General features: G+C 38.5%; 4 protein-coding genes across 4 annotated transcripts in view; all 4 read left to right on the top strand.

Annotated features, from left to right (window-relative positions):
• The first annotated feature begins 5,805 nt into the window (after nucleotides 1-5,805).
• Nucleotides 5,806-8,591, top strand: LOC104813383 (probable disease resistance protein At5g63020). Its single transcript, XM_019202362.1, is given in 5 exon segments — nucleotides 5,806-6,528; nucleotides 6,531-7,016; nucleotides 7,018-7,825; nucleotides 7,920-8,264; nucleotides 8,563-8,591. Coding segments are annotated over 5 exon segments (2,370 nt in total). The 5' UTR covers nucleotides 5,806-5,826.
• A 3,288-nt stretch (nucleotides 8,592-11,879) lies between these two features.
• Nucleotides 11,880-14,638, top strand: LOC104813168 (wall-associated receptor kinase-like 22). The gene is made up of 3 exons (XM_010540713.1): nucleotides 11,880-12,894; nucleotides 12,973-13,086; nucleotides 13,213-14,638. The coding sequence occupies exons 1-3, from the start codon at nucleotides 11,955-11,957 to the stop codon at nucleotides 14,439-14,441; spliced, it is 2,283 nt and encodes a 760-aa protein (XP_010539015.1). The 5' UTR covers nucleotides 11,880-11,954; the 3' UTR covers nucleotides 14,442-14,638.
• A 2,816-nt stretch (nucleotides 14,639-17,454) lies between these two features.
• On the top strand, nucleotides 17,455-18,566 carry LOC104813382 (40S ribosomal protein S8-1-like; the record flags this gene model as incomplete). Its single annotated transcript, XM_010540940.1, has 3 exons — nucleotides 17,455-17,745; nucleotides 18,036-18,211; nucleotides 18,300-18,566. Coding segments are annotated over 3 exons (543 nt in total), but the record flags the coding sequence as incomplete, so codon positions are not given.
• Nucleotides 18,567-23,416: 4,850 nt separating this feature from the next.
• Nucleotides 23,417-24,269, top strand: part of LOC104813167 — a 3,683-nt gene continuing 2,830 nt past the window's right edge. The window contains exon 1 of the mRNA XM_010540711.2: nucleotides 23,417-23,883. Coding sequence (XP_010539013.1) covers nucleotides 23,579-23,883 — 305 coding nt within the window. The 5' untranslated portion in view covers nucleotides 23,417-23,578. The remainder of the gene's footprint in view (nucleotides 23,884-24,269) is intronic.

Genomic DNA, 24,269 nt, shown 5'->3' with positions numbered 1-24,269 from the left:
GGGAACGGACGGTCTAGTGGCTTGGTCCCTTCGGTCTGGCCGAAGATGGAACGGACGTTCCGCGAATGGTGGAACGGACGTTCTGGGTACAGAACGGACGGTCCAGGTCCAGAACGGACGGTCTGGACTCGTCTTCTTCCTCCGAAACCCTGCGAACCCTAGAACGGACGGTCCATGCCTGGAACGTTCATTCTAGACGCACCAGGAACTTCGGTTTTTCCAATTTTTGCACCAAACTCATCAAGTTATACATCAAAATGATCCCTAGAACATTAGGAATCCAAATCTAACACCAATTTCATGCAATTTTCACTCAAAGCAATCAAATCTCCATTTTCAATTTGATTATCATTTTCGGGCATAATCCAAAACACTCACCTAGCTCAAATTCGAGCTTGGGGTTTCGTTGGGGATGTTCTGTAGAGTTGATTTATGCGTTCCTTGTTCGATTTCGACTGAAATCGAAGCTTTACTCAAAGATTGTAGATTCAGAAATTTGAGAGAGTTTGTGGGAGAGTGAGAGAACGAAGTGGGAGGTCGAATACAGGGGAAATGGTGGAATTAGGCTGCAATCCTCGTGTCCCAGAGGAAGCAGGAGGTGGCGCACGCCGGAGAGATGCCGAAATTGCGGCGGTGACTCGGCAGGAGAAGAGGCGGCGCGCGATGTCCAACTCAGCCCCGTCGGAACGGACGGTCTGAGCAGCGGAACGGACGTTCCGCTCGGGCTGGAACGGACGGTCTGCTTGTTCAGACCGGACGTTCTGGCCCGTTTTCGTCCGTTTTTCTCGCTCGTTTCGGTCCCATTTTTCGGGTCAACTTTGTTAGGATCTAATTTAATATTTTAGAGACATTTTTATGGCTCATATTTAATTTTCTAAAATTTGGTTTCAAAGTTGAATTTACGGGTTATTACAGTATCAGAGCTCCGGTTCCGATCCAAGAGGTGAAATCGCCGGCAAAGGCGAGGTAAGTTAGGGTTCTTAGTTCGAATCTCGACTGTGTGAACGATTTGATGCTCCGTTAAGTGTTTCAGTCAAAGACGGAGGCGGATCGGCGACGGTGGGAGTAGATCTGAAAGTCTCGGAGTCTCCGTGGCCAGATCCGTCGAGGTGGAGCGTCTGAGATCAAGATTCGGTGAAGCCAGATTCGAACCAGGTGAGTCGGGTAGGTTTTCTGACTCGGTTTCATTATTTTTCCGCGTTTTCTCCGATTTTGAGACCGACCGAGTTTCATAGAAACTCGGTGAACTCGGCAGAGAAAGGCTCGATTCCGGCGAAACTCGGTCCCGACTCGTCCGAGTTAAGGTTTGAGTGGAGGAATCGGGTGAGTCAACGACCGAGTCAACTGGGTTGACTCAGAGTTGACTCGGCGGCTAGGGTTTTCCGAAATTAGGGTTTCGGATTTAACCGGTTCAGGCCGGTTTAATCGATCCGATTTTGGTTTAACGTGTTTTGGGTCAATCAAACCTGGTTCGATTCGATCCATGTCCGGTTCTCGACGGTCAGACCGGGTTGAGCCCGGTTCCATCGGTTCAGACCGGATTCCGGCCGGTTCAGGCCGGTCAGACCCGGTTCAGGCCGGTTCAGACCGGTTCACTCCGGTTCGGTCAATCCGTTGACCAATTTGGTCAACAGTTGACCGGTTTAGGTCCAATCGGACCGATTCAGGTCCGGTTTGGGGTCAATTGGACCGGTTCAGACCGGTTCAGGTACGTCCAGGTCCGATTTAGGTCAATCGAGTCCGGTTTAGGTCATTCCAGGTCCGGTTTAGGTCAATTGAGTCCGGTTTAGGTCAATCTAGGTCCATTTAGGTCAATTCAGACTAGTTTAGGCTGGTTTAGGTCAAATTTAGGGTATGATTTGTTCGGTTCTGACTAATTCAGACTTGTTTGGGTCAATTAAGTCCGGAAGAAGTCAATGTAGGCCGGTTTAGACTTGGTATAGGTCTGATTTAGGTCTGATTTGTCCGGTTAGGGCTAGAATTATCCAGGTTTAGGTCAATTGGGTTCGGTTTAGGTAAATCTAGATCGGTATAGGCTGAAATAGGTCTGATTTAGGTCTGGTTTATCTGTTTAGGACTGGTATTAATCATGTTAGGGTCTGAATTCGTTGTTTAGGACTAGATTAGATCGGTTTAGGGTCTGGAGTGTACAATTAAGACTAGAACTAACTGGTTTAGGGTTAGGTTAGTCCAAATTAGGGCTGATGGTGTCTAGTTTAGGACATAGTGGACTGGTTTAGGGTATGTTAGGGTCTGTAGTGATCGGTTTTACCCTGTTAGGTTGGATTAGTACTCAATTTGGCTTGGTTTAGTGAAAATTCACTAGGAATAGACCTGTTTAGATCTCGGTTTAGCTAATGTGAGTCATAGATTCCGGTTTTCTGTTCAGTATAGGTCTGAATAGGTGAATTTGACTAAGCTTAGCTAGGTAAGAGGTCAGGTTAGACTTGAATAGGCTGGTATGGGTCTAAAATTCACTGGTTTAGGTCGGTATAGATCTGTAAAGGCTGTTTGGGTCTTGGTTTAGGCCTAGTCTAGCCAAATTTGGGTTAGTCTAGTTTAATTTAGGTCTGATCAGTAGGTAATTAAGTCAAAATAGGCTTGGTTAGGTCTGATTAGTGGTTTAGAATGTCTATAAAGACATTGTCTAGGTCTGATCAGATTAGAATCTGATTGTAGACTTAGGTATTATCTAGTTTAGGACTAGATAGGACTCCTAAGTACCGGTTTTTAGTCATAGAGCCCGGTATCTTGACCGGTTAGGTCTGATTTGTTGAGATTTGACTAAAACGGGTTGGTTTAGGGGTTGGTAATAAGTGTAGAATCACTAGGTATAAGTCTGTAGGGGTCGATTTAGATCAGAGCAGGTCTATAGGTTTTGGTTTTAGGCGTTTATAGGGTCTGATCAGAGGGAAATTAGGTCTCATTAGGCTTAGTTTAGGTCTGATTATGATACTAAAAGTCTAATCAGGGGTTGGTAAGTCAATAGGGTTGGCTTAGGTTTGATGATTAGGACTTTTAAGTGAATGACTAGGACTTAGGGTAACTAATCAGGGGTTGATTAGGTCAATTAGGGTTGGCTTAGGTCTGATTAGGTTTTCCGGTCTAGTTTGGGCTTTTGGTTGTCTAACTAGGGCTGTTAGGGTCTAGATAGCACTTGGGTAGGTCTGATTAGGACTTTGTGAGGGACCAGGTAGACTTGGGATCGTAGAACTGGTTAGGACTTTGTTGGGGGCCATGTAGACTCGGTGTTATAGGTCTGATTAGACGTAATCAGGTCCGATTAGCCTTAAGTTAGATCTGGTTAGACGTAATCAGGTCTTAAGGTAGGTTGTGTTTTGAGTCTAATAGGCCGGTTAGGTAAAATTATGCATAGGGTAAGTCAAATCAGGTTTGTGCGAGAGTCTAAGAGGTCGATTAGGTAGAAATATACCTTGTGGTAAGTCCAATCAGGTCAGGTCTAGAGTGTATTAGATCCGTTTAGGTAAGATGTACCTAGGGTGTTGTCCGGTTAGACTTGGTTTAAAGTCCGTTAGATCGGGTTTAGGTAGAGTGCCTAGGTTAAGTCCAGTCAGGTTGTGTTCTCTAGGTCTTGTAGGTCTAAGTAGGTAGAGATGTACCTAGGCTTAGGACCGATAGACTAGGATTAGCGTGTTAAGCACGGCTAGGTAGAAACATACCTAAAGTTAAGTCTTCTAGGGTTCGGTCTCATCCCTCGTGTCATGTTACATCACTCCTAGGGTCGGGTAAGTCACTTCCGGGTAGAGTCGGTTTTAGACTCGGGTTTTATCGTCTTAGGATGATGGAGTTAGATGTTCTAGCTCGGTATACCCCTAAAGGGGGTATGGTGGAAGGACTAGGGGTCTCAGGCAAACCCGAGAAATCGGGTGCAGGAGAAGGCCAAGGACCAGGTGGAGTGAGTTGTTCTGCGGGTAGGTAGGGACACTACAAGAAGGTGTTGTAGGTCCCGGATGACGAGGTAGGGAGAGTCCGAGGTAGAAGGACGTGTTGACCTCGGAGGAGTAACCGAAGTTGCTTCGGTTCTCGGTGGTAGCTCAGGAGGTGAGGTCTCCACATTTAGGTGGAGCTTCCTCGGGTAGGATGCTCATGAGATGATGTGAGCTGGGAGGTGTCGGGATTCACCGGGTAGAGTCGGTGTAGGTTGGCACTAGGACACTCCCTCTCGAGGTGGAGCACGTGCACTCACGTGTCTCATTCTCGGTGGAGCATCGTAGAGGACTAGAAGCGTCTTCACGGACAAAATCGTGGGACAATCTTAGTTGACAGGTTAGGGTCCGAGAGTAGAAGTCTTATACCTACAGGTAGTGTAGACTTCACGGGGATCCGGGCTAGGTATCTAGCGGGTTTCGGTAGTATGACTCAGGTTAGTCTCGGGGAAAGTCGGGATAGACTTAGGAGACGGGTAGACGTCGGGTATAATCCTCGGGTTAGCTAGCGGGTATAGTCTTGGACTTTACTAGGAGGGTTAGTTAGACGGTCTAGGGAGTCATACAACCAAAGGTAGCGTTTGTCGGTCAGACAACGCATGTTCGAACTTCGGTTCGGGTTTTATCGGGGTGAACGTTCTAACACGTTTACCAAGTGTTTCAGGTTTGGATAAGCTGATCGGTGGCGGATAAGGCGACAAGGCCTTGAGGAGTCATCGACGGGAGCTTCATCAGATTAAGGGCGACATGTGACTAACTCCGGGACATCAGGTAAGCGAGGTAAGTCGGGTAAGTTTGCATTTAAATTCCGACGAAAGTCGAGGGATCGACGAAAGTCGAGGGATCGAAGAAAGTCGATCGGTGATGGAAACAGAGAATTCCACTAGTGTTTTTTTTGTTATTATTTCTTTGCTCGTTCCTTTCTCCACCAAGGTGGAGATTGTTGGGCCCGCTCGGCCCAGCGGCCCGTTTGGCGGAAAAAGAACTCGGCCCATTTGGCCAATACGCAGCGTTTTGAACTAAGGGTTAATGAAACCCTAATGAAACCCTAATGTGGCTCGAGGTGAGAAGGTTCGAGAGAGAGAGACCGGAGAAAGAAGGAGACCGCGACCGCGGTGGAGCTTTCCCGGCGTTTGGTGGAGCTCGGACTCGACGGCGACTTAAGGTAAGTGAGCCGAGGTCGGTAAGGTGTTGTGTTACTCTCCTTTCTTGGTTGTCTTCGGACTGGTTCTTTATTCGGCGAGTCTCCAAGTTGTGGAGCATCGTCGTCTCTTGTTCTCTCGGTTGTTTCCGTTCTCTCTAGTGGATTCGCCGGCACCGTCTGGCCGAGATGTAGGCCCGAGCTCCGCTCGATAATCGAACTCGTTAAAACTCCGACTGTCTTCTTCTTCCTCACACGTACGAGCGTTGGAGAGAACCGTGAAGGTTCGATATCCACTTCAGAATAGATATAAAGAAATACATAATTATATATTAAACAATAGTACTAATTAGAAAATGTACAAATAATTGTAAAAGCTTAATATGTGTACATATATGACATATAAGCAAAAATGATATATATAATTTGAAATTTCATTAGTTCATTAATTTGATTGTGATCAATTTAAGATATATGAAGCAAACCATTGGTGTTAGAAAACGAATTTGAATTGATTATCCAAACCAAAAAATTAACTCTTTACCCTTAATGTAATAAATATGTCTCTCTATAAATATATATAATATATATATAAGAAGGGGCCCATTCCCGGCGCAAGTAGGAAGTCATTGTTGAATAATTGAGCACTCGTATTCGGCGACTTTCATTGACCCATCGTCGCTTATTTTCTCCTCACCGTTCATATCAAAGAAGCTCTCTAAATCATTCTTGTGGACGATGGGAGGGTGTTTCTCTGTATCAATATCCTTAGATCAAGTCTTGAATCATGCCTCTAACCGCCTCTGCGGCGACGGAAATTATCTCCGCAGCCTCGAAAAAAATATCGATGCTCTACAGACCGCTAAGGAAGAGCTCCGGTCCAAGAGGAACGATTTGTCGAGAAGGGTTGCCAGCGAGGAGTACGGAGGCCGACAACGCCTTGTTGAAGTCCAGTTCTGGATTTCCGGAGCCGAAGCCATTGAGGAACAAGTCGATGTTCTGCTCGCCGCTAAAGCCAATCAAGTTCAAAGGTTGTGTCTTTGTGGATATTGTTCCAAACGTTTCATATTGGGTTATCGTTATGGTAAAAGGGTATCGAAAATGCTCGAGAAGGTTAAAGATCATAAATCTAAAGGAGTTTTCGAAGTTGTGATCGGGAACGCTCCCACACGTGCGGTGGCACTGAGACCTATCCAGCAGCCAACTGGTCAAGAAGTTCTGCTCGAGAATGCATGGGGACATCTGATGGACGACGGAGTCGGAACCCTTGGTCTATACGGCATGGGCGGAGTCGGCAAAACCACTCTTCTCAAGCAGATCAACAATAAACTCCATGAGGAAACATGTAAGTTTGATATTGTCATTTGGGTCGTGGTGTCTAGCGTCGTTCAAGTGCATAGCATCCAAGAAGAGATTGCGGAGAAACTAGGGTTTAACAACTGTTTAACAGCGACGGTTGGAAACATAAAAAAGCACAGGACAAGGCCGCTGACATATACAATGTCCTAACGAGAAAGAGATTTGTATTGTTGTTGGACGACATTTGGAGCAAAGTGGATTTAACAGAGATCGGAGTCCCGTCTCCAACAAGAGAAAATGGATGCAAAGTAGTATTCACCACTCGTTCTAAGGAAGTGTGCGGGCGCATGGGGGCCAATCCCGAGATAGAGGTCGAATGTCTGTCGTCGGATGACGCATGGGACCTATTCAAAAAGAAGGTCGGGGAAATCACGCTTAGTCATCCACAGATTCCAGAACTAGCTCAGATAACTTTTAGAAAATGTCGGGGTCTCCCCCTAGCTCTCAACGTTATCGGCGAGACCATGTCGTGCAAAAGGACGGTCCAAGAGTGGCGTCTTGCAATCGACACGTTGACTTCCTCGGCCATCGAGTTTTCGGGTATGGAAGACGAGATTCTTCCGATTTTAAAAGTATAGCTACGACAATTTAAGGGATGAACAGATCAAGTTGTGTTTTCAATACTGTGCTTTGTTTCCAGAAGATTATGAAATAAGTAAAGAAGAGTTGGCTTATTACCGGATAGGTGAGGGAATTATAGATGAAAACGAAGACGTGGAAAAGGCTATGAACAAGTGTTACGAAGTAATCAACACCCTCATCTGTTCGTGTCTGTTGATGGATGATAACATAGAATGGGTGAAAATGCATGACGTGACTCGTGAAATGGCATTGTGGGTGGCGTCTGATTTGGGAAAGCAAACGGAATATTTTGTCGTGCAAGCGGGGTTCAAATTACATCAAATTCCGAAGGTCAAGAATTGGAGCGATGTGAGATGGGTGTCATTGATGCAAAATGAAATCGATGAGATATCGACGGACAGTCCTCAGTGTTTCGAGCTGGAAACATTGCTCCTCCAAGATAACGAGTTTGTAAAACTATCAGGCGACTTCTTTATGTGTATGTCGAGGCTGCTCGTTTTGGATCTGTCGAGGAACAAAAATCTCAATGAATTGCCAGAGGAAATATCAGAGTTGGTGTCGTTGCGATATCTCAATTTATCGGGAACAAAGAAAAAGCGACTGTCGGTCGGTATTCAAAAGGTAGAAAAACTAATTCACCTGAATGTGGAAAGCGCATACGAGCTCGAGACTATTCTTGGAATATCATGTTTGTCGAGTTTGAAAATACTGAGAATGTTCGGGTCCGGAGTTATAATAGACGTGGACGTAGTGAAGGAGTTGCAAGAATTGGGAGATCTACAAGTTTTAACCATAAGTAAGTGTGTTTATACCGCCGCAGAACGACTTCTAAGCGACCGGAGGCTGACAAACTGTATTACGAAATTAGATATTGAACGTATTGGTACAAGAGTGCGTTACTAGGGAGATGAACAGAGGGAGAGAGAAGGGAACCAGGAAAAGGGCGACGGTTTTGGCTCGACGCCAACCTTCACGTCAACTCTTCCTAAATCTACGCCAGTTGAAGATATTCAGCTGCAGGGGTGCGAGAGATTTGACACGGTTGATGATGAATGCTCCCAATCTTGTTTTGTTAACGGTGTCTGGGTGCGAGAATATGGAGGAAATCGTGAAGAAAGAGAAAGCAGAGGAGGCAGGTCATGCCATTCCTTTCGAGAAACTAGAATTTCTCCTGCTGTCGGATCTGCCGGAGTTGAGGAGCATCTATTGGCATCCTTTGCGTTTCCCGTGTCTGAGTTATATATGTATAAGTAGGTCTCTTTCTCCTTATTCACATTTAAATTTACCTCTTCGCCCTTGTCACTGTTTTAACTCTTTTTTTATATCGTCCTTTTATTATACTGGTCTTTATTCTTATTCAAATTTTGGTTTTTGATATTTCTGTTATTTTTTCCTGACATTCTTTTTTAAATACACTTTTTGTTCGTGTTTTTCAAAATAACAATGAATATTCAGAAAATTATAAATGTTTATTTAGTCATTTGATTTGCTCTTTATGTTTTAATATTTAATATTTTGTTTTGCATGTTTCAGTTTCGAAAGTACCATTTCAGGCGAACTAGGCGAGCACAACTGCCACGGATTATTAGGAATCGAAGCGACTTTACATAAATTCCAATAATCCATTTTGTGTATTTGTGAATTATCTAAACTTTTTTTTTGCGGTAACGGTTATTTGTATCGATCAAAAATAGAAATTACAACCAGTTCCAAACTGTATACAAGAGATTGAACTCATTAGCAAGTGGTAAAAAGTAAACCGAGAGTATTGTGTCAGGTGGTACCAATATGCAAGAAGTGGGTAACCTTGGGGAGAGGGCTTGCACTTGGAGGAGAAAAGGATATTTCGCATCGTGTCGTCGACTTTCCACCGAATATGCTCGATGGACCGGAACCTTCATCGAAAGATCTTGTGATTTTGTTCCCTTCATATTTCGTATATGGAGGTTTGAATCACAAGCTTGCCTAAGTATCTTCTACCTCTTGAGGTATCATTCGTCGGATTCGGCCAGCATACCTCACCAAAATGGCGCCAAAGGGCAGAGACATAATTAAACTCGAAGAATAAATGGTGATGGGATTCATCTGCTATGTCACATAACCTGCACTGAGTATCCGTTGTAACGCCCCAACGGAGTAGCCGATCCTTGGTTGGCAACCGTTCCATCATGATCTGCCAATGAAATATAGCATAACGAGGAATGCCAAGGTACAATGTGCTGCGCGTTTTTTATCAGTTGCCAAGTCTTCCAAGAGAAAAAATAGGGTCTATAATCATCATTCCCCAACTTGTGTCTTCCTCTGCATTTGTTTTTAATTAGGTCTTCATCTTGTCTGGTAATTTTTTAAGGAATAATACACGTGTACCTTTAGGATAAAATTATATAAAGAGTAAAACTTTTTTCTGATCAACCCGGTTGGACTAGTCACTTAGAAAAAGATATTTACGTAAGTTTTTCCAATCTTTTGGAATATGTAGTGGAGCCAAAGATATAATAAATTTATAAATTATAAAAAAAATAATTATAAAAAATAATCATTACATTATCAATAAAAAAAATTGTTATTGCACGAGACTACGAGATACCAATATAAAGAAAAAATCTTATACATAAATAATATTGTACGAGACCACGACATACCATGTAACATGACATGATCATTCAGAATTTTGTTGATTTGTAGGTTTTACAATTATTGGTCGTAAGTCTAGAAAGTTAAATATAGGTAAGATTAAATAACATTAAAATCATGTCAATGGTATTTTATAAAAAAATTAGTTAAATTAAAATCATGTTATAAAAAATAAATCAAAATTATTAAAATAAAATAAGTTTATATTTTTCAATTTATTTATCTTTTAGAAATAAAAAGTATTCAAATAATTTAGTGGTATTTGTCAAAACCTTTTAAATCACAATAACTATTTATTAAAAATATTCAAATAATTTAGTGGTATTTGTCAAAACCTTTTAAATCACAATAACTATTTATAAAATTTTATTTATCCAAATATTGTGATTGTCATTCGATTCGTACCGATTTTTTTCGGTTCACATTCGATTCGTTTTGATTCAGACCAATTTATTTGAATCAAATTCGATTTGGATCAACCAATCCGTTAGTCAATTAATCGATTTAGATCGATCGATCCGTTTGTCAATTCATCAATTCGGATCGATTTACATTCGATTCGTTTCCATTGGATCAATTCATATCCAAATCCGATTCATTTAGATTCAAATTCGATTCGATTTCGATTTTTTAATTTAAAATTCTCATTTTAAAGATTTTTTTAGATTTTTGATTATTTTATATATTATTCGTATTCGATTTTTAATTTTTGAATAAATCTTGGACATTTGATTTTATTAATATAATGAGAAATATTATGTAATTAAGATTTGTAATTATAGTACAAATGAGTTTAATGGGTTTAATGAGTTTATCTATTTAACTCGTAGGGTTTAATTCAAATAACCCAAATAACAAATCCAAATATAATTTTTATTGGATTGGGTTTGGATTAGCCAATTTAACTCAATTCATTTATTTCAAATAACCCAAATGGAAAAATAAAAATAAAAAAATTTGCCATCATGGAATTCTTGGTCGGTTCGTACATGACTTTGGTCATGTTTGGTCTTTATTTCCATTTATCCTTTTGTTTCTATTTTATCTCCTTTTTTTTTACTATTGGCTTTCTTTCCTCTTATAACTTTGCTTCTTCTTTTTTTTTTGTCTTTATTCACCTTGTTGTTGTATATATGTGTGTCATATGAGCCATTTGGGTCGGGATTAGTCTGGACCCTTTGGATCTGGGATGACCCGGTTATCAAAAAAAATAATAATAATACGATTAACTCTCTTACAATATTTTATTCTCATTTTCATTGTCCATCCGAAACCACAAATTTCTCATTTCTAAGCTTAAGTTCGTTACTTTATTCATAAAATTTCACACGGTTGCTGAGCCTGACTTTTGCATGAAAACATCTTTTTTCGAGTAATACAATATTCACATCTTACACCGAACTTTTGAGGTAATAAAGTCATCCTCAAAGTCTTTGATTCGATTTGACTGGTGGAGAAGGATGTAATTTCTGGACTAAAATGGTCTATATATAAAGGTTGGTCCCGGACGTAGATAGATTTAGTCGGACCGAATAACCGGAGAACTATCTTGGTTATAAAAAAAAATATTCAGATCTTACAATTTTTTTTTAATCCAATTGGCAGTCCTTTTTTTTAAGAAGTTTGACTTATCGGAATTGTGAAAGGATGTCTGATTGGTTAAGATGCATCAGCACGTACACTATCATATGATAAATTTAGGATTGCATGTAATGAATACTAATTGATTATATGTACTCAATATTTATATATTATATTTTACTCTTAAGATCAATATTACTTATAAATAATATGCATGTTGCCGTCAATCTATTTTGGTTTAGTTATTTTATAGTTTTTCGTTTTATAAAACTTAGTTTGTTCTATTTTTTGTTTAAAACCGACTTTAAGATTGAATTCAATTATACACTTAAATTTTCATTTGGTTTTATTTCATGCAACTGAATCGTTCACTAGAAGAAGGGGGTGGTGGCGAAAAGTCAGTTTAAATATCATAATGAGATCTCATGTGGCAATTATTTGAGTTCACAACCACCCTCCAACCGTTGACTTTTTGTTTGTTTAATTCTTTAGGCTTCAGTCACGCACCTAAACTTGTCTGATTCCGACGACCAAACAAAAGAAAACTTGACTGAATTCCCAAAAAAAAATAAAAAATAAAAATCAGTCATCCACGGAAACTCCCATTCCCACAGCTCATAGCTGTGTCCAAGGAGGCGGCTTCTGATATCACGCCTCCCTATAACAGATTCAGAAATCCAAAAGACACAAAAAAAAAAAAACAAAGAGCAATGAGCAGAGAGAGATGCTTCGCATGCATTGCATTCTTCTCTCTGTTCATCAATGGCTCCTCAGCAGCAACATCTCCAGATCGCTCGGATCCGAGTTCTTGCAGAAGGGAATGTGGAGGGCTTTCGATCCCTTTCCCATTCGGAATCGGAGAGAAAGATTGTTACCTCAACGACTGGTACAAGGTTGTCTGCAACAACAGTTCCAGCTCCTCCGACAACAGGCTTCCTGCTCCTGTTCCGTTCCTTCCAAGAATCAACAGCGAAGTCGTGAAGATCTCGCTTCGTGACGATCTCTTTAGCTCCTATGGCCTAGTTCATATCAAAAGTCCGGTGATTTCATCGGGATGCTCCAGTACTCAACGACCCGATCCGCCTTTCAACGTGACGGGTAGCCCCTTTTTCTTGACCGGCACCAATCGCCTCGTAGCTGTTGGCTGCAACACCAGGGCGTTGATGACGAATATCGGGTCACAGGTGGCAGGATGCGAGACTACTTGCGACGAAAGAAACGGACAAGAAGCTCGGAACAAGGTCTGCAATGGTTACACATGTTGTCAGGCAAAGATGCCTGTTGAATCTCCTCAAGTGATTGGTGCAAGAATCGAGAGCATTGATGGTAACCAAACACGAGGAGGGGGAGGAGGAGGGTGCAGAGTTGCGTTCTTGACGAACGAGACGTATTCTCCTTCGAACGTGACCGAACCAGAACAGATACATTCGAACGGAAACTCAGTGGTGGAGTTAGGATGGTACTTTGACAACTCCGACCCTCGCTTCCCAGGCCCTGTGGGTTGCATAAATTTGACTGAAGTTGGATTTTACAACTTCACAGTAGGTTGCATTTGCGAGTACGGCAACTCTTTCGGGTTCAGCTATAGGAACTGCTACTGCAACAACAATGGCTTCAGGGGCAACCCTTATCTTCCAAGCGGATGCGTCGGTAAGCAGTGATGGTCTCTTCCTCACGTCTGATCTGATCGGTCACCGTTACTTACAGACTCATAGTTTCGCGGTGCAGACATAGACGAATGCCAAGAAGACAAAGGGCGGAACACGTGTGGACAACAGACTTGTGTGAATGAACCCGGAACATTCAGGTGCGAGGCCAAGAAATCGAAGCCGGTGGTTCAAGGTAACTTTCGCTCGAACCGTATGAAAAATTCTGCACTATCCAAAACTATTTCGTCGTCGGTATGATCACAACGTAGGATCTTGTATCAATAAGAAGTATGATTTAGGCTGTCCTTGGTTTGTGCAGGGATTGTCTTGGCGCTCGGCCTGCTATTCTCGATCATTGGAATATGGGGTTTGTACAAATTTATCAAAAGGCAAAGAAGGATAATACGTAAGAAGAAGTTCTTCAAGCGTAACGGAGGGTTATTGTTGCAGCAGCAATTAACCACGACGGAAGGAAACGCCGTCAAGACCACAACGTTGTTCAGCACAAGAGAGTTGGAGAAAGCAACAGATAACTTCAACAAAGACAGGGTGCTCGGGCAGGGAGGCCAAGGCACTGTCTACAAGGGAATGCTCGTGGACGGAAGAATCGTGGCCGTCAAAAGGTCTACAGCTGTGGACAAAGACAAACTGGAAGAGTTCATCAACGAGGTTGTCCTTCTCTCGCAGATTAACCACAGGAACGTCGTGAAGCTCTTGGGGTGTTGCCTTGAGACGGATGTTCCTGTTCTTGTTTACGAGTTCATTCCCAACGGAGACCTCTTCAAGCATCTTCATGATCAATCCGACGAGTACACGCTCACTTGGGAAGAACGCCTTCGTGTTGCAATAGAGATCGGAGGAGCTCTTGCGTACTTGCACTCGGACGCATCATTCCCGATATATCACAGAGATATAAAGTCAACCAACATACTATTGGACGAGAAATACCGAGCCAAGGTTTCCGATTTCGGAACTTCGAGATCGGTAACCTTAGATAAAACTCATTTGACGACCCTAGTCGCGGGTACATTTGGATATTTTGATCCAGAGTATTTTCAGTCGAGCCAATTCACGGACAAGAGTGATGTCTACAGTTTCGGGGTTGTCCTGGTGGAGCTGATAACGGGCGAAAAACCGGTCTCCCATATGCGAAACGAGAGCAGGGGATTGGCAGCTTATTTCGGGGAGGCCATGAAAGACAACAGACTCTTTGACATAGTTGATGCTCGGATCAAGGAGGAATCCAAGCTTGAGCAAGTGATGGCGGCAGCAAAGCTTGCAAGAAGGTGTCTTAACCTAAAAGGGAAGAAGCGACCAAACATGAGAGAAGTGTCTCACGAGCTCGAAAGGATCCGTTCATCTCCTGAAGATTCAGAGGTTCATATTCAAGAAGACATTAAAGAAGAAGAAGAAGAAGATGAATCCACGGAGATCAATGAATGCGATTCTTGGAGCGTTACCGTTTCTGCTCCAGCCGTCTCCTTCACAACTCTATCTCCCACGATACAGGATGCTGCTGACCCGCTGGTTTCTCCTCAGACATGGTGACAATAGACCGAAACACTGACATATACGCAGCATGTCCTGAATGTTCTTCAATTTCTCTCATATATGCACCAAATGTCTCTTGAATGGGCAACTCTCTTTTTATCAAACCAAGCTTTGGTGGTAAGAGACAAAACATGTTTTTACCTTGGTTCAAATCTAAACGAAGAGTGATTAGATAAATAAGAAATTTATCTCTAATAACGGTTGCCAGTTGGTTACACATTTAAAGATTAATTGGGTCGAATACCCAATCAACCTCCTAATATTTTTTTTTATCAATATATGAATAGAACACTTGTATATGTTCATCTTAGACAAATCTTAAGCAACATGATTATTAAAAAAAATGAGTTCGAACCTCAAGTTTGAAGAATAAATATATAATCTAAATCACATGGTTGACTCTCGATTCTGATATTAATCTGGACCTTTGTCCATAATCCCCGGAAAAAAAAAAAAGCAACTTAGGAGATCATAACGACGTTGTCTTGGAGAATCTTTTAATGAACGAATCTACGTGCTAATGTGAACACCCGCTTTTATATATCAATGGGTTTATTTCTGAACTTAATCACTTCTTATATTCAAAACTTTTGGAACGGATCCTCGCCCTTTATTTAAGCGAAAATTTGATATAATCTGTACATTCTTTTGCAAGATTTTGTGAATAAATCGATGTTGATTAATATACTAATATATGCAACGATGAAATTCCTAATTTCGTATGTAATTTTTAATAAATGTCAACATTTTATAATCTCTTTTTTTAGATTGAACAATTTTTTGGCAATGTTTAGGATGAGTGAGCTTTTGATTTTTATTTTCCTTTCTATAATTAGTCCAAGTTAAGCAACTCTTGTATGCATTTTTAAACAATATTCATAAACACAGAAAGTATATGTATTCTTTCAGTAGTAAAAATAAAATGAGTAACTTATCCATATAAATTAAAAATAAACTGTTTAAAAAATATATGAAATTTACCTTCAGATTTTTTTAGAAATTTTGCTTTAACTAAATATTATTACTTCATTTTGTTGGGAAGTGTGTCTTGAGATTTCTCACAATTTCACATTTATTCGTTAGCATTTGATCATATGATTTCTTGTGTGCTTGTATTTACAACAAAAATAATCATATGTTTTTCTCTATTTTACCTGAACATTAAATTAAGAGAAAATAGGAATTAATTTCCACCAAAAATCGTTTGGACATTTAATATTAGATTTGATCATACTAACATATTAACATTTAGAAGAAGAAAAATTTCTAAAAGTCCCCCGCGTTAGGCGGATCAGATTCGAATTTGATAATGATTGTTTATAGTGTATAATAGGAATATGACGAATATTATAGTTAAGTGGGGTCGGAAGGCTATGCGTTGACTTTGGAGTTTGATGGATAATTGTTGACTCTCCCATTGATCAAGTCTTGAATCGTTCCTGTAACGGACGAAACTATCTCCGCATGCCTCTAAGAAAATTTCATAAATTTGATAGGTTTGTAGGAGATATTTCATTTTGTTCAATACTTTTATGGTAAAGAATAAATATAAATACGGTTAGTTAATCATGCCAATAAAAATAGATACAAATATCTAAACTAAACGATGAAATTGAAGAAACACCAATTGTAAATAAATCAATTTAAAACATAATATATATATATATATTTCAATATCCAGTTTGAGCTCGGATTCAGAATGATTCAATTTGATTTTATAAAAATACATACCAATCGATTATTAAATTATATTTGGTTCGATTCATTTTTTATTTCAGTTTTTATTAAAAAATTTAGATTTTTTGGATTTTTTACAATTCAATTTGAATCAGTTCAATTTTAAAAAATTAAAACCGTTTAAAATTTTTAGAGCGATTCGAATAAAAAAATATTATATTTTTCGAATCGAAATCAATTTCAAGAAACCGAAAATCGAACTCCTGCTTCAATTCCATCAAAGTTTTGGGCCTGAACTCTTCGAAGGGTAACATTTCTTGGTCTAAAACTACTAGGGTTTTCCTTTTAAACACTCCTGAAAACTTCGCGCCGTCTCTAGCAGGGGAAACTCGGCGTCTCAAGGGAGAGAGAAACCCTAGAACTCTTCCGACGCCGCGATGGGTAGATTCACCGGATTTCATTTCCGTTTCTGCTTCCCTTCTGAATTATATCCTTCAGTTCTTGTTTTTAGTCGAATCTAAGGTTGAATCGTGTTCTTTTGTAGGTATCTCGCGTGATTCGATTCACAAGAGGCGTGCAACTGGTGGGAAGCAGAAGCAATGGAGGAAGAAGCGAAAGTGAGTGTTTTGTGGTCTGCCTTTGGTTCTGTTCTCTTTTTGTTTTTGGGTTTTCTTGTTCGAATTCCCTTGCTACAATCAGCACCATAGCTGGCACGGGATCATGAAACTGAGATAGTATTAACGTCGTTCGGATTTTGGTGTTATTGATGATATTGAAGTATCGGTGATTTCTCTGATTGGTCAGATTCTTGTGTAGAAATGTACGGTTGTTCTTGAGTTCTCATGGTAATTGAATTTGGTGATAGAAGAACTACTTTTGTATGATTAGTTTCGGATTTCAAGCAATTGGGTCATGTAATAAATATCTCTTCCGAATACGCAGCATGTCCTGAATGTTCTTCAATTTCTCTCATATATGCACCAAATGTCTCTTGAATGGGCAACTCTCTTTTTATCAAACCAAGCTTTGGTGGTAAGAGACAAAACATGTTTTTACCTTGGTTCAAATCTAAACGAAGAGTGATTAGATAAATAAGAAATTTATCTCTAATAACGGTTGCCAGTTGGTTACACATTTAAAGATTAATTGGGTCGAATACCCAATCAACCTCCTAATATTTTTTTTTATCAATATATGAATAGAACACTTGTATATGTTCATCTTAGACAAATCTTAAGCAACATGATTATTAAAAAAAATGAGTTCGAACCTCAAGTTTGAAGAATAAATATATAATCTAAATCACATGGTTGACTCTCGATTCTGATATTAATCTACTGTGAGGAGGGTTAGGGTTCGTGGAGGGAATGTCAAGTGGCGTGCTTTGAGGCTTGACACCGGGAATTACTCTTGGGGAAGTGAGGCTGTTACCCGCAAGACCAGGATCCTCGATGTCGTCTACAACTCATCGAACAACGAGCTTGTCCGTACCAAGACTCTTGTAAAGAGTGCTATCGTTCAAGTCGATGCTGCACCCTTCAAGCAGTGGTATCTCCAGCACTACGGTGTTGAGGTTGGCCGCAAGAAGAAGACCGCAGCTACTGCCGGCAAGAAAGAAGGAGAGGTGAGACCGGTTCTTGTTTAGTATTACAATGTTTTGATCTGTTTTGCTTTCTGTATTGTACATTCATTGCCTTAACAATATGAATACAGACAAGTTTATGGAAATGCAATGATAGTTTTGATATAAAATATTCAGGTTCCATGACCTGAAGAATTGGATTACACTAGTTGCCTTTCTGCATTTGTTTGTAATTGTGTTGCATATGTATTTTGTCAAATCCTTGTCTGGGTCTCTGGTTTATGATACACACATGTAATGAGTTTGCCGTTTTGGCTTTGGATTTACTGTAGGAAGGTGAAGACACTGCTGCTCTCGAGGAGACAAAGAAAAGCAACCATGTACTTAGAAAGCTGGAGAAACGACAACAGAACCGCAATCTTGACCCGCATATTGAGGACCAATTCGCAAGTGGTCGTCTACTGGCTTGTATCTCTTCAAGGCCTGGCCAGTGCGGTCGGGCAGATGGGTAAATACTTATTTTGCCTGTTTCGCCCAATTTTCCTCGTTCGTGTGGTTTGACAAATTCTTTTAACATCGTTTGACGGCCTCTGCAGATACATTTTGGAGGGTAAAGAGCTGGAGTTCTACATGAAGAAGATCCAGAAGAAGAAGGGGAAGGGTACCGCTTAGGATCTTTTTTGATTCATTGGTTTGCTATTTCCTTGGTTTTGGTGGTCTCTCAATGGTTTGTCTGATTATTACGTGACGAAAGGTTTCATATGCTTTTTGGGATTAACCTGTGATGCCGTTTCCATAAACTCGGTCAGCGCTCTTGCCTGAGATTTCTCCGTTAATATAATCTTCCATGTTTTGTCTTTTCATGTCCCTTTTGATTCTCTTGTTTCGTGCCATTGGATCTCTCTGTATAAGATGTAATGTGAGGTTTAGTACTTATCATTAGGGGTGAGCAGTTCGGTTCCTAACTGAAATCGACCCGAATCTAACCGAATAATACTCGGTTAAGATGAAGCTAGATGATGAGGTGGTGGCACAAGTGTAGCAAATTTATCATCAAGGAGAGTCATGTTGAAGAAATCAATTAGCATTGTGAAGAGAGTGGGGAAATCACGATACAGGTCATATATCATATCACTCCTTGAACCACATGTTATGCTTTTGAATATATATTACAAATATGATCACTATATCCAAATTTGGTTTTGAATCTGCTAAGAAAACAATTGAATTCATTATAAACTATAAATAGTTGATCTTGTACTAACTGAAAAAAAAAATTCATAGACAAATGTTGATGTGTATTGGAACAAATGTCAAGAAATTTCATATACAAATAAAGGGCATCATTTACACAAAAACCAATTTTCACAAAATTAATCCAAACTTTGATATTTCAACCGATGAAATAGGTACAAAATGTCTATTCTATCTTGAATTCGAATATCAAATTTTAAGAGAGAATAATAATTAGTCTCTAACCTCGAGATTAGTATGAATTTTGATGTAGGATATTCGGTTATAAGAAAATTTTAGTTGATACATCTAATAGAGTTTGTGTTTGTACATAATTGTGTCTTATCTCTATCCCACTACCACAAAAAAAAGTTTGTATCTATATGACATAATATTTTACATTAATCTTTGGACCTTATTCAAGTATTATCTTATTCAATATATTATCTTATAAGATCGGTCTATTTTTTTTCCTTTGTAAAAATATTGGTGTGTAGCAGTGGTTTTAGCAAGTGAATATGAATAATATTTTAATAAATACAGGGGGATTCTATTTCGTGGAAATAGTGACTCAAAATTTTATGTAGTTTATCAATTGAAAAATTAAATTTAGAGAGAAGGTGTAGCATAATTTTACTTTAACAAAAAAAAACACAATTTTTAAGATTTTGGATGATGCGATTTGAATTGAAAGATTTTATTGCTGATTTTCTATAAGAACGAGACAACGAAATCCAAAAGAAAAGTATAATAATCGAAAAGCGACATTAACCTTATCCATAACAATGGAAAAGAAAACCAAACAAGATTGCTAATCTAAATTCCGGAGAAGTCGCTTAGAGAGAGCAAAAGTGATGTCCTCTTTGTTTCCTCGTCCGGTGGCACGCGCCTATTGTCTGACACGTGGCAGTGCCACACACCACGAAAAGTCTTGTGGAACGCTGAGGATGCCACGTGGACCGAGAACAAAGATTTTCCTAAGCTTATCCAAAAATCTAGCATCTCGTGGTCAAAAAGGTTCTCTGACACGTCATCTGGAATACATGTGGCTGCTCCAAATGGATAAAGTCAGAATTATTTATAAAACAAAGATACGCACAAATGTCAACGTGGAAAACATTTCACGAATCACGCGGGTTAACAAACGAGAGCCACTGAATAATTTTAATATTGTGTAATTATGCATTTGTTGTCAAAGATATAAAAATAATGATAAAAACGTGATTATCTTATTGTAATTACTATTTTTTCGTTAAAAGCATATAAAATGCGAACGTCTGCTTAATGTGCACATAAACATATGATCGTATATATTATATTATTTTTATACTTATGCGTTAACTGACGATGATTTAAATATTCTATAACGGTTCGGTTCTATAGTTTTAATAGAATAAACTTTATACTTTCGAATTTATCTTAAAAAATTCAAATCACGCTAAATATGTTCGGATCCTCCCGATTATATATGAGAAAAAAGTTAATCATTGAACCATCTAAATTTCGATAGAAATTATTTTTTTATAGTTTATTCAAATGATTGATTTAGCTACAAATATAATTCCTCAAAATGATGTGTGATCATTGGAATAAATTATAAAATGTTTTTGTTAGATTGTAATGGTTCCGTTCTGTAGTTTTTAACTATCAGCCTTTATATTTAAAATTTATAAAACTTTCATCTTAAATTCTTTATAGTTTTTTTTAACAAACTAAATTCTTTATAGTTACCGTAAATGTCTTCGAATCTTGCAGATTGTACATGAGAGGAAGAAAAAAAATCAGTCACCAAACCTAATAAAGTTCCATAGAAATTATATTTTACAGTTTATTCACACGACTCAATTAGTTTTCTAAAAATTGTAGAGTATAGACTATTAAATTTTTCAAAATCATATATTGTTGTGAAATAAATACTTTCTTAAAAAAATTCTGCAAAAAAGATGTTTTCTAAAAGGTAAAATATTATTTGTTTTTTTTTTGCAAAGAAACTAAATAATTCGTATATAAAATATTGACGATTAATGAATAAGTCCGAATCACGAAATCTAAAAAGATTGACAATTGGAACATAAAGGATGTAGATAAGGATGTAAAGGGTCCCACTTACTTGGAAATTTTGCCTGCCAGCATTTCACCACGTCATTATTTATTTTTTATAATTAAAAAACAAATTTAATTTAATTTTACTGGCCGCAAGGAAAAGGGAAACTGCAACTGTACAAGGTATCCATTTCAATTTTCAATCACAAAAATATATATATATATATATATATATATATATATATATATCATATGAATATTAGAACATTTGTTGCCGTGTGTGGGTTCCACTCCCCACCCATGTTGTTTCTGTTTTTTAAACAACCCGTGAATTGAAGAGGTCATCATCTACCAAATATTTAATATAAAAAGCCTTAGAATTGTAGTGGTGATCAATATACGTGAATTGAATTGGGTCTCTAATGACAGAAAAATAAGTGAAATGGGCGTTATACCATTATTTAAAATGACCATTCCGTTATTGCGGTGATTCCGACCAAATATTTTGAATTAAAGAAATACCCTTTTATCTTTTTTCATTGAATTTTGTTGTTTCAACGATTACTAATCACTCAATTCAATCACATCTTACATATTGTAATTTATATCTAGTTTTAATCAATACCTCGATTATTTGATATTCATTCGTGTGTTTACTACAATCATATTTATCAAGATGTTGATCACAAAAATAGCAATCAATAATTTCTAAATACATTAGTTGGATGTTAACATCGTCTATTTTTTTGAATGGTATCTCGAAGAAAAATTACAAGTAACGATTTGATACGGATCAACCAATATTTCATTCCAAATGATAATCCATGATCGTGATTTGTATCCAATATACCATCATCATCGAATGATTATCTGTCACGCCTCTTACTAGTTTTAATTCGATCATAATTCTCACGATAGTGATTGACTAGGGTAGTTTACGATTATTCACAATAACTCTCACATTACTATATTAAATAGCGAGCATGTAAATTATGTAATATAAGGAATGAAGTGTCATAAATAAATTAATCCATGCATAATGATCAATAGATAATTATTATAGAGCACAAGGAACTCGCAATTTGGCCCGTAAATTTCATGACGGGCTAGCTCGACCGGATAGATAACCGAATTTCAAATTTCTAAGTCTAAACCCGTAAAATTTATGGGTGGGCTCGGTTCAAGTAACGAGCCACTTGACATTTTAAACACCCCTAATTACAATATATATGCGATATTATTAGACACTTACTCTCTACTAGAATAGTTAGAATTGACTACGAACATTATGGACCCCTTTAGAGATTAAAACATGTGTCTATATTTGTAGTACCAAAAAAAAATTAATCTATAAGATAGTATTTAAATTTTATCTTTGGACCATTTAATGTAAATGTACCTTTACAATGAATACATTGGTTTAAATTTGAAGCGAAAATGCACAATCATTTAATTCAAAATTTAAAACGATACATTTTAAACGTAAACCATGGTACTACAAATATAGACACACATCTTCATTTGGTAAAATACTAAAATTTTTATTTTCTACTATTTAAAATTTTCTCTAAGGTTCTAAAACATTTAATGTTTATGTTTTTATATATATATATATATATAAAAAGTTCACCTGTTTTCGGTATTCGAGTTACCGTTGTAAAGGAAATTTAAAACCTGTAATATCCTGTGAGAATTGTTTATAACTTTGAATACCGTCAAACAAACAAAACTAAATTAACAAGACATCAAGAATTCGGCGGGTTTGTATTTAAAATTTTACTTTATCGTTTAGAAAATGTACGATTCTTCAAATAATTATTTTAATTTGCTATCCGTTTACAGAAACATATTATAATTAAATACTTTGTATTCTTGATCAATATTATGTCGATTTAGTTATATAGAATTTAATTGGCTTCTCTTCGTTCTCTTTTGTTGTAAACCGGTATAGAATTTTTTAAAAAATATTTTTATCATAAATATTTTGTGTGTGATAAAAAATATATGAGGAGAAACAACATATTGACTCAAATAAATAAGGTATTTTTCAAAAACAAGTTAAACGAACTAGAAAATACGAATGGTAAACCGAAAACAATTTCAATATGTAGATGAGTTTTTTATATCATGTAGATCCAATATAGAAAAGTATTTTTTAATTAGGATTAAAAAGAATAAATAAGTAAATGTTGTAGATTTTGGAAATGTGTAACATCGAAAGAAAAAAAAAACAGTCCGTTAAAATATTTCTATATTTTATTTTAGAAAACAAATATATTTGCATTCGAGTCCCCAAAATTCCCATCCACTGTTAATTAATCAAATCTCTTAAAATGTTTCTTATTTTAATCAAACCCATAATCAGATTAATTAAATGTAAGCAATTAATTAGTGAAAAAAATTGTTAGCAATTAATTAACTTCGTCCTTCATTTGGTAGCATATAATCTCCTGGGTTTCCTCTTCTTCTCGACTCGACGAACGTTTCCATTCCTCCCTCTCTCTCTCTAGATCGATTTCACTGCAATTTACTTCTCTAAGGTCTCCCCATTTTTCTCCTTTCCTTCATACTCGGTTCCATGGCGACGTCTCTGTGAGCAATGGCGGCGAGCTCCACTGTGGCTCTCGTTGATTTCCGGTCCCGGAGATTCGCCGTCGCCGGCGGGGGTCATGGATTGCGGACGACGAAGTGGATGAGGAGGCTCCTGTGGTTCGACGGGGATTTCTCCCTCCAAACCAAGCGGCTGAGCTGCCGCTGCGCCGATTCCATGGTGCCGATCCGCCGCCGCGGCGGGCGTGGGACCGGGGGCGAGAAGGTGGATGAGTGGCGATTCGATCAGAAAACGAGCTCTCGTGGCGCCGGAATCAAAACTTCGTCCCTTGCAATGCCATTTGCGTCTCCGAAGTAAGTGATTTCATTGGTGCGACTCCCCGCAGTCGCAGGTTAAAATGGTGGAGTCTAATTTGACGGACTAATTGGTTGACGTTATTCGGTAGATTAGGTTTTTTCCTGATCAAAGTTGTCTGAGGAAGCTTGTGGCTCAATTGAGACACTTGTTAGTTTGGATTTCCAGTCTGTGTAAATCGTGCTTGTGAAGATTCCTGTTGAAATCTAACAGAGCTGTAGGGATGCTGTTTCGTGTTTGTGGCTTGTTATTGCGTTTCGGAAATGTTGGTGGCCTCTACGTTTCCAATTACGTCAACCCGTATATTCACGAAATGTGTGGCCAGTAATTGGGAATCTGTTGACTGTTGTAATCAATGTGTTGCAGGAGAGAACTATATCTGCTG

The sequence above is a fragment of the Tarenaya hassleriana genome, unplaced genomic scaffold (assembly GCF_000463585.1).
Source record: "Tarenaya hassleriana unplaced genomic scaffold, ASM46358v1 Cleome2, whole genome shotgun sequence".
Classification (NCBI taxonomy): Eukaryota; Viridiplantae; Streptophyta; class Magnoliopsida; order Brassicales; family Cleomaceae; genus Tarenaya; species Tarenaya hassleriana.
This window is presented reverse-complemented; position numbering and strand designations above follow the sequence as displayed.